General features: G+C 33.0%; 2 protein-coding genes across 2 annotated transcripts; one reads left to right on the top strand and one right to left on the bottom strand.

The window, feature by feature from the left end:
* Nucleotides 1-411: 411 nt before the first annotated feature.
* LOC104235534 (uncharacterized) lies at nucleotides 412-2,670 on the bottom strand. The gene is made up of 5 exons (XM_009789321.2): nucleotides 2,599-2,670; nucleotides 2,185-2,318; nucleotides 1,733-2,095; nucleotides 1,096-1,628; nucleotides 412-1,004 (listed from the first exon to the last, which is right to left on the bottom strand). Exons 2-4 carry the CDS (start codon nucleotides 2,191-2,193, stop codon nucleotides 1,305-1,307), a joined length of 696 nt encoding a protein of 231 aa, XP_009787623.1. The 5' UTR covers nucleotides 2,194-2,318; nucleotides 2,599-2,670; the 3' UTR covers nucleotides 412-1,004; nucleotides 1,096-1,304.
* A 2,295-nt stretch (nucleotides 2,671-4,965) lies between these two features.
* On the top strand, nucleotides 4,966-7,732 carry LOC104235537 (chaperone protein dnaJ 20, chloroplastic-like). The gene is made up of 2 exons (XM_009789326.2): nucleotides 4,966-5,461; nucleotides 7,382-7,732. The coding sequence occupies exons 1-2, from the start codon at nucleotides 5,009-5,011 to the stop codon at nucleotides 7,523-7,525; spliced, it is 597 nt and encodes a 198-aa protein (XP_009787628.1). The 5' UTR covers nucleotides 4,966-5,008; the 3' UTR covers nucleotides 7,526-7,732.
* The last annotated feature ends 2,134 nt before the right edge of the window (nucleotides 7,733-9,866 follow it).

Below are 9,866 nucleotides of genomic sequence, written 5' to 3'. Positions count from 1 at the left end.
TGGTTCAAAAATACCTTTCAACCACCTATTGGGTTAAAATTGCCCACAACGTTTTTTTGGGGATTAAAATTGCCCTCCCTTAACATCAGCTAACCTTTTCTTAATTAAACCATGAATTTCTAACCTCATCCAAAAAATCCAATCAATTAAATAATAATCCCAAGACCCAACTCTTTTAAAATAACGTGTTTGCCAGATTGTTCCAATTCAGTTCTTCTCCTCTACGTCTTTTTTCTTCAATTTTTTCTTTTTCTTTCAACTATAGTCATTGAATTATCAATCTCCTTTCTTCCTTTTTTTTCTTTCCGTTCACATTTGTTCTTTCTAAAGAAAAAAATAAATATAATTTTCGCAAAAAAAAATTACAGTTATGTAGCCGATTAATATAGCACAACAAAAAGTAGTCATAGATTAAACACAACAATTGTCACAATTAGTCATTAACTTGAACATTAATATAACCTTTCACCGCATTTAATTGTCTAACAACCAATACGAGCACAAATCAGCAAAAACACTAATTGTTTGAAGTCATTCCTTCATTCTCTTTACATAACACCAAAAATATTAAACACCCAACTAATTCTACATTCATATTCCCCTTCTAGCCTTAAGCTTGTCAATCATCTTCTCTTTTTCAGCTTGTAACTGTGTTGTAGTCATTGCTTCTTTCCCCTTTCATGTCATTTTTTTGGTGAATATGGAAGATTGGTTGGCATAGCACTAGTGTGATCTCCCATTAAATTTATTTTTCTGGTTCCAGTATTTTCCTTCATCATCCTAGTTTGCAGCCAGGTCTTTCCTTCTGAGACCACTTTAGGCCTTAAAGTGGGATCAGAATCATAATCCAAGACTGATAGTTAACTAGAAGACTGACTCTATGACTGACTGTTCTGTTGATTTAGTCCAGGCTTTGGAATGGAAAAAGATGCAGATTCTTGAGATTCTTGTGCTGATTGGGAATTTCCTTCATCTTGGAAGAAGTGTTTGCGCTTAACATTTGCCTATATGAGTTGCAAAGTATTAACATATGACAGTTAACATATGACAAGTAAATGTAGAAAGGGAAGAAGCATATTAAGTTGTGAGTATTACCAATGGACACTTTCTTATATTGTAATTTGGCTGACCACAATATCCACAAGTCATTAACAGGCCTTTCCTAGAAGCAAACCATTTCCCTTGTCGGTTTTTAGCTTTATCCTTTTCTCTTGTTCTCTTAACCTTTGGTCTGCCAATCATTTTAACTAAAGTAGAGGGCTCCATGGCCTGGTGTGGCTCCACTTTCCAGAATTTTTCTCCCCTTATACCATCGAATATGCCTCCTTAGAATAAAATCGATGTATTTGAGTAACATGATCTTGTCTCCCATAGAGAAATGCCTTAATGGCACGAGGGCATGGAATTTCAGACAAGTCCCATGCCCTGCATGTGCATCTCTTAAGCTCCATATTGACTGTATGCCTATCTGTTCCCTCAACCACCTCATATCCAATGTCACCATTGAACACAACCTTACAGTTGTTGGCAATAACTCTGTAATCTTTAAAAAGTTGCATTGTATGTGGTGAAAACTCATCTTTCCAATTTAAAATCTCAGCTTCATGATCCCTTAACATGTTCATAACCTATACAAAACAGTAAAATAATATAACTTCAACCAAAAAACTAAAAGAATTAAAACAATAAATAACAGAACATTAAAAGAATTGAAACAATAAAGTAATCCAACCTTCACCCTAATATCTTTAAGCATCTTTATAATTAGTTTTTGTCTAGCCTGTACAATCCAAGAGTTGAAAGATTCTGTAAAGTTGTTGCCCACCATAAAGTTCTTGCATTGGGTGTCAAAATAAGCTCTACACCAATTTTTGGGTGGATAGCTCACCAAAGCCTTAGCAGCATCCTCATCTAGCTGACCCAATTTCTTTAACTGATCTTTAAACTCCTCTTCATATGTGCTCCAGGCACACCACCAAAGAAGTTTTTTCATCTCCCCACTTTTCCATTTTTTGCTCCAATTAGCTTCAATGTGCCTAATACACCATCTATGATTTGCTTGTGGGCATACGTTACTAACAACATCCAACAAACCCTGCAAACACATAAATTCAGCTTACATTAAGTATAAATAACCATAAAAATCGTAAAACTAAAGAGGAAATAAAATTAAATTTGAGATACCTTTTGCATATCTGATACAAGGTAATTTTTTCACCATCTTTCAAATCCAAAGAGTTTCAACAACTTCACAAACCAGCTCCAAGTTCTTTTAGTTTCCCCCGTAATTAAAAATCAAGTCTATATTTTCAACCATTCTTGAACCGAGTCACATGTAAAACATTAAAGAAAGGAGAACGGCCATATTAGACAATATTCAAAGAGAAAAGGACCCCACACCAAATTTTTAATGCAAAATTGAAGTCAAAAAGAACAAAAACTAGAGATGGACCACTAAAGTAATAAAGTATAAACAACACAAATATAAGTTTAAAAAATATAATTTTAAATACACTAAAGGCATGAAAAATAACACCATTTACAACTACCCAAATATTCCCAAATCATAAGTAAACACCCAAAGCAGTAAAACCTTACCTTAGATTTTTTGAAATATATGAAGTAGGCACATTTGAAGAAAAAGGAGAACTGAAGAACCCTAGGTTCTTGTCTGTGTCGTGAAATGCAAATGAGTAAAACATATTGAGTTTTATTAATGGGTATTCATTTATGTGGGATCGGGTTTATGGATTGGGTGTTGACCAATTGAATAATGTCACGTGGATTTTGAAAAAGTCCTGCACAACCCAAAAGTCATACGTTAGTTCAAGGGGCAATTTTAATCATTGAAAAAACGTTGTGGGATTTTAACTCAATAGGTGAATTGAAGGTATTTTTGAACCATTTCTAATAGGTTAAGGGCATTTTTGAACCTTTTCCGTTAAACTAATTGCCATATTTTTTATTCAAGACTTATTTTATTTTATTTTAATTAAGACGCTGAATTGACATGAAAAAGAAGTATTATTCTTCAACTACTCCTTCAAGCTGTCAATTCATAGTAAAATAGTGGATTTCAAATTTTATTTATTTATTTAAAAAGTGTTCCTTGTCAAAAACGAGTTTTAGAAAAATACTTTAGATATGTAGTTATATGTGTCGATCAATTTTCAGAGTAGTACTTTAGAAAGGTAACAAAGACTCACCTTGAAGTTTGATTAATTTCTCTTTTTTCTTTGTTGAGATATATTTTCTTCCCTATATTTCAAAAAATTAAGTCCCACTAACGCTAATATTAATTTTATTTTAATTCAGTGACCAATTTATATTTGATTTCGGTTAATTCTTTGGAAATCCCTTAAGTTTGAAATCAGGAACGAATCCTCTAAAGTTCGTCTAGGGACAAAATTGGAATTAGCGACAAATAGCAGAATTCGTCGCTAATCCTACTTGACAATGAATTAGCTAAAAATTATTAAAAAAACTATTAATTACAAGCGATTTAGTGATAATATTCATAGTTAATTTTAATTTTTTTAAAGTAGTGGATTATAAAGCACTAGCCAACTATAGCCAAAACAGCAAATTTCCAACGAATAATAAAACACAAGACTAAACTATTATTACAAAAATATTCCAACGAATAATAGAAGACAAGACTAAAATATTCTTATTTTGCAGGAAGATAACCATTTTAGAAACACATGGAGAATAATCAAATTCATAAAGTATAATTAACCCTAAGTGGAGGAAAGTCCCCTTGATAATTGACATATTTATCTTAATGTGGCCGACAATAAATCAACCTTAAAGTAAGAAGAGTGTAATTATTGAAGTTCGACGCGATCGTACGTAGTACTTCTTCCGGTCCAAAATAAGTAATTTTTTAATTGTTTTCATACATATTAAGAAATATATTTTTAACATTAATTAGCAATGAAATTAATCATATTAACCTTTACTATCTCTTTACATAAACACTCCTAATACATACTCCAACATTAATTACTCCAAGGACAATGTAGGAAAAAAATAATTAATTCATTCTTGAAATCTGAAAAAATCACTTATTTTGGACCACAAGAAAAAGTTAAAAAATTACGTATTTTGAAGTGGAGGTAGTATTCTTTGAGATTAAAATTAGGTATTTGAGCTGTTTCGAACATTAAATTAATTATATATCGAGCCTCGAATCATGCACCATCGACCCTATAAAATTTCACAACATTTATTAAAAATCCTTAAAAATACTTCTTTGTTCCAATTTTAATAGTCACTTTAGCTCAAAGAACTTGTTCTAACATAATTATTAATTTAGTAATTCAAGATTTAAATTTTTAATAGTTTTAACATTCCTTTAGTATTAAAGAAGTAGTGCTTCTTTTTTATACTGCTTAATTTTAAAAGAACATTCAATAGTGATAATTTAATTAATTATATTTTTTATTTTTAATAAACGTAAAAAAAACGAAAACAATAATTAAAATGAGAGGAAGGACTAAGGGCCCGTTTGGGGATAAAAAAATTTACTTTTTTTCGATTTTTTTTTTTCTTTTTTTCGAAATCAGTATTTGGCCATGAAATATTCAAAGATGAATTTCGAAATTTTTCGAAAATTTGAAAAACTCCAAAAGGCTGTTTTCAAATTTTCGCTTCAGGTCACTGACAAAAATTTTAAGCTGGCCAAAATTATATTCATGTCCAAACACAACTCTAATTTTTAAATACCACTTTCACTTTTATTTTTATTTTATTTTTTTTACTTTTTTTTAGAAATTTTACAATTTTCATGTCCAAACGCCCACTAAATTGTTCCAGGATGGTTCTCCAACGCCAACTTAAATTTGGAGGAAATCCATTTTTTGACTATTTATTTCCTGATTAAAATGACATAATTACCCTTTTCTTCTTCATTCTCTATCCAGATCCTTATATATATGGATCCACACCCAAAAAACACAGAGAAAAAAAAAATCCAAAATCTTTAATTTCCTTTCAACTGAGAGAAATGTGCTGCAACTCCTATGGCTTAATCCCGATCTCTTCCCCACCACCCCCCTCTATCTCCCCCTCCTCCCTACACCCCCGTATATATTTCCCAAACTACCCCTCAAATTTCCAAGTTTTGGGAACCAAATTTGGTTCCTTGAAAGCAAAATCGAAGCTTAACGACGTCGTTTCGTATGCTGAGATTGATAATAGGAGTTTTTACGATCTGCTTGGTATATCGGAAACAGGGACTTTATTGGAAATTAAACAAGCGTACAAGCAATTAGCACGAAAGTACCACCCGGATGTTTCACCTCCGGATCGGGTCGAGGAGTATACGCAGAGATTTATTCGGGTACAGGAGGCGTATGAGACTTTATCGGATCCTAGAATGAGAGATATGTATGATAAAGATATGGCTAAAGGTCTTCACTTTGCGTTCTCTGCTCGTAGGCGTTACCAAAGCGATGAGGTTAGTTCACTGAATCCAATAACTTTTGTTCAGACTCTATTTTGTATAAGAATATTTAGCTCGGAATCTGGCTTGGTTATTATTATACATTAGTTAGTTTGAGATCGCGGTAAGAACACTTAGTGGGCGTTTGGACATAAGAATTGTAAAATTCCAAAAAAATGAAAAAAATTCAAGCCAAAATGGTATTTAAAAATTAGAGTTGTGTTTGGACATGAATATAATTTTGGGTTATTTTTGAATTTTTGTGAGTGATCCTAGTGAAAATTTAGAAAACAACTTTTTTGGAGTTTTTCAAATTTTCGAAAAATTATAAAATTCATGTTCAAGCGAAGAATTGAAAATTTTATGGCCAAACACTGATTTCGGAAAAAAGTGAATTTTTTTCGAAAAAAGTGATAAAATTCTTATGTCCAATCGGGTTCTTAAAATTTAAATATTGGATCTGTCTCCGATAGAAATAGCTCGGTGGCCATTTTTTGGCCTCTCTTTAAAAAAATAGCCACTGTCTTGGAGTTTCACTTGTAGAATTTGAAATTTCAGGACATTGAATATTTGTCAGTTATAGGGACCAAAAAGTGGCTATTTGTGAATTTTACCATCCGCCTGATCCCGTTTGCCATCCCTACCGCAAATATGAAGATCTATCTGGGATGGCTTGCTTACATGAGTTTAATTTTTACTTATACTGTAATATTTTTCTTCACAGTGATGGCACTTAAAGGATAAAAAATGCATTTACAGGTAAGTCCTTACAAGTCGTTATAGTCTTTTAAACGACATTGAAAGTGTAAAAATTCTTTAAGCTACCGATTTATGCAAATTAAATCCATAAAAACATAGTTATTCGTATCTTAAAGGCTGACATGCTAAAGATAAGAATTGTTTGACTAGAATCTTAGTATATACGGCTAAGTCCTGAGATCTTTTCGAAAAAAAAGGTGTAAGGATAAGTGTGGAATATTGAAAATACTTGCTGTGGAAGTGTCATATCTAGATGCTTGATGCTCTTAGCATGATCATTGTTGGGATCAAGTTATTGGTCTGCCTCGTCTACTCAGATGAGTGAACAATACAACAGAAAAGAAATGTTTTTGACCGATCCAAAGAATTTAGTTATTGGTCCTTTCTCATAATATTCTTTGGTTTTAGATGCTGGTGTTTTTTGTCACTGTTGACATTTGTAATCGTTGGCGTTCCCACTGCCTTCCTCTATTTGAACTACATGAATATTATCATAATAGATGTCATTGACTGAGTATGAGATAGCCTGATGTTTCGTAGATTATACCTCAATTACTGGAATCTTTAAAAAACTGTTTTCATCTAAAAAAAATTGTTTCATATCTATCCCTATGCTAAGCTATTTGTTATGCTATCATAATCAACCTTCTTTCTCTTATTTTCACATTCAACCTCTTAATTATTTCATAAGTGTCTCATGTTTGAAGTACCTTGAATGTACTCATTTCCTTAATTCCCGAGGCAAGAAGAATGACTGAAACTAGTTTCTCTTAAAATACCAAACGAGTTCCCATCTTTCATTTTCTTAATCCTTTCTTGTGTTCTTGTCTACCCTCAAACTCGAGACGACTTCCATTGTAAGCGCAATGCTCTTTGCTTAGATTCCATTGCTTTGATGATCGAGTTGTTTGACTCTTTTTCCTACTTGTGCCATTATCTCTAAACTACTTTTAATCCTTATTTATCTCGTTGAAACTTTGTCCCCGCCCATGTGCATCTCGAGGACATTAAATTAACTGCTTGTAGGAGTAGTGGGCTAATCTTTTCCCTAGAATCACTCTGTTTCTTTCACATTCATGTAATTGACTTCTGTTTGCTAGTATGATCAAATGACACGTTCTGTTCTTGAATTGTTGTTATCCTTCTGCTAATTTGATTCTGTTCTTATGAATTTAGTCAATGGAGGATAAAGGCGAGTGGAGAAATCGTTGGCAGTCTCAGCTATCAGATCTCAAGAGAAGAAGCATGCACAAGGACTCTAGTAATAGTATGTCATGGGGAGCACGAATGCGCAGGCAAAGGAACGAAGCTTCATCTTAATCGATAATAATCAATACGTTTTCCTATTATTTTGTATATATGGGATCTTTTTCTCCTTTTTCCTCTCGTTTTAGTGCTAACCATATATGAAAATGCACCTAAATAGACAGTGCATTTTGTACATAGTAATGTGAAATTGTGAATCAAGAATTCCATCTCCAGTAATATACTCCTGCTTCAGAAAAGGCAGTGTTTTATTCATGTTAAGCAAGTTTGGCAAGCTTTCCTTCTCTCTCTCTCTCTATATATATCAGTTTCATTTGCCAGAAAAGAGAAACTGTCTACCAATTCTCTCAGAATTGGGTGAAATCACATGCTGGTGTGAAAGGTCCTAGGGTGGAGCTATAGTTTTACTTACTGGTTCAACTGAATTGGAGCAGCTTTGGCTCAAATCTTGTATTTATGTCTAAAAATTCATTAAAATATATAAAATAAAATTATTAAGAACCTGGTAAACTCCCTTTTCTTGAATCCAGACCTCACAAACTCAAATTATTAAGAACCTGGTAAACTCCCTTTTCTTGGAGATGATGAATTGGGAGTAAGGAAGATTTCAATTCTTGGTCATTTTCATTATCATCTTGTATGACTCAGTCTAGTGTTTAGTTGTAAGGCATATTATTTCAGTAAATAAAGACCACATCACAAAGTGTGGCGCTTGGTCTATTTTGGTTTCTCATATCTTCCCATTTAATTACTCAAGAAAGAGACACCCACAATTGGCTTTTGAGTTATTGGTTTGTTCCTTAAAAAGAACCAAAATATGTTGCTTTCTGCAATTTGTCCTGTGATATTTTTCCATATGGATTGATGGAAAGTTGTACACTTGTTGCCTAGCTTAAGGGCTGAGAATTATCTTTAAAATCTTGGAGTTATTTTTGTTATAATTTTCAGCCACCTCTTTTGGACCTTTCTTATTGTGAAAATTGCATAAAAGGAATAAAGAAACTTCAAGATTGTGGTGCACTTTTCAAGTTAAGAAGGGGGCCTTTGTATTTCAGCAAGTGTGGGCCATATGATAAGTGATTGTTAGCAGTTTCTACTTTCATAATAAAAAATGAAGCTTTGCCTTTTTATTCCGGAGAAATTCAAAAATAGCCAGATTTATAACTGGTCGTTCAAAAATTAAGTCAGTTTTAAAAGTAATCGAAATTTAGCCACTTTTCATGTAAAGATAAATCTGAGCGAAAGTACTATTCAAAACCCGGAAAATACGCCAGTATATTATACTAGAGTTCCAGCATAAGTATGTTTGAACTCCAGCATATTATACTGAAGTTCCAGGATAAGTTTGTTGGAACTCCAGCATAATATGTGGAGTTCCAGCATAAGTACACTAGAACTCCGGCATAATATACTGGAGTTCCAGCAAGTATAATTGTCCAGTATAATATACTGGAGTTTGGAGCACCGGTGCTCCAATCTCCAGTATATTATACTGGACTAAGCAAAGTATACCGGTCCAGCATAATATGCTGGAGTTCATACACAGGTTCAGCATAATATGCTGGAGTTCATACACAGGTGCACCGAACTCCAGCATATTATGCTGGACCGGTCTCTGTTGCAGCAAAATAGTGGCTATTTTTCATTGACTTCGTAAACGCTTGCTATTTTTGAATGACCAGTCTGAAAACTGGCTATACCGTGCCATTTTTAATTTTTATTCTAGCATGGGACAACCATGTGAAAATAGTACGGGCTAGACAGTTTTGGGACTGATAATTAAAAAATAGGCACCTTTTACAAAGCTACTGAAAAATAGCTACTCCCTCCGTTCCAATTTATGTGAACCTGTTTGACTGGGTACGAAGTTTAAGAAAAAATGAAGACTTTTGGAATTTGTGGTCCTAAACATGTCAGAAAGGGGTCTAGAGTAATAGTGTGGTTAAAAGCTTCTCATTAAGGGTAGAATTGAAAGTTTAAGTTAAATTATTTCCAAATTTAGAAATGAGTCATTTTTTTTAACGAACCAAAAAGGAAATAGGTTCACATAAACTGGAGCGAAGGGAGTACTATTTTGCTAAAACATGAAAAATTCCAGCATAATATCCTGGATTATGGAGCTCCTGAGTATAAACTTCCTGTATATTATGTTGGGATTAACACACGAATAATTCCAACATGATATACTAAATTAGGGAGCCCCCGCGTATAAACTTCCAGCTTATTATGTTGGAACTCCAGCATATTATAAAATTCCAGCATATTATGTTAGCATATTATGCTTAAAAAAATCGGATATTTAAGAGTTTTTGTTCAGATTCTATTTTTATATGAAAAAGTGGTTAGTTTTTGATTACTTTTGAAATTGTGGCTATTTTTAAATTACTAGTTATAA

The sequence above is a fragment of the Nicotiana sylvestris genome, chromosome 5 (genome assembly GCF_000393655.2).
Source record: "Nicotiana sylvestris chromosome 5, ASM39365v2, whole genome shotgun sequence".
NCBI lineage: Eukaryota > Viridiplantae > Streptophyta > Magnoliopsida > Solanales > Solanaceae > Nicotiana > Nicotiana sylvestris.
The sequence above is the reverse complement of the archived record's forward strand: the minus strand, read 5'-3'. Positions and strand labels throughout refer to the sequence as shown.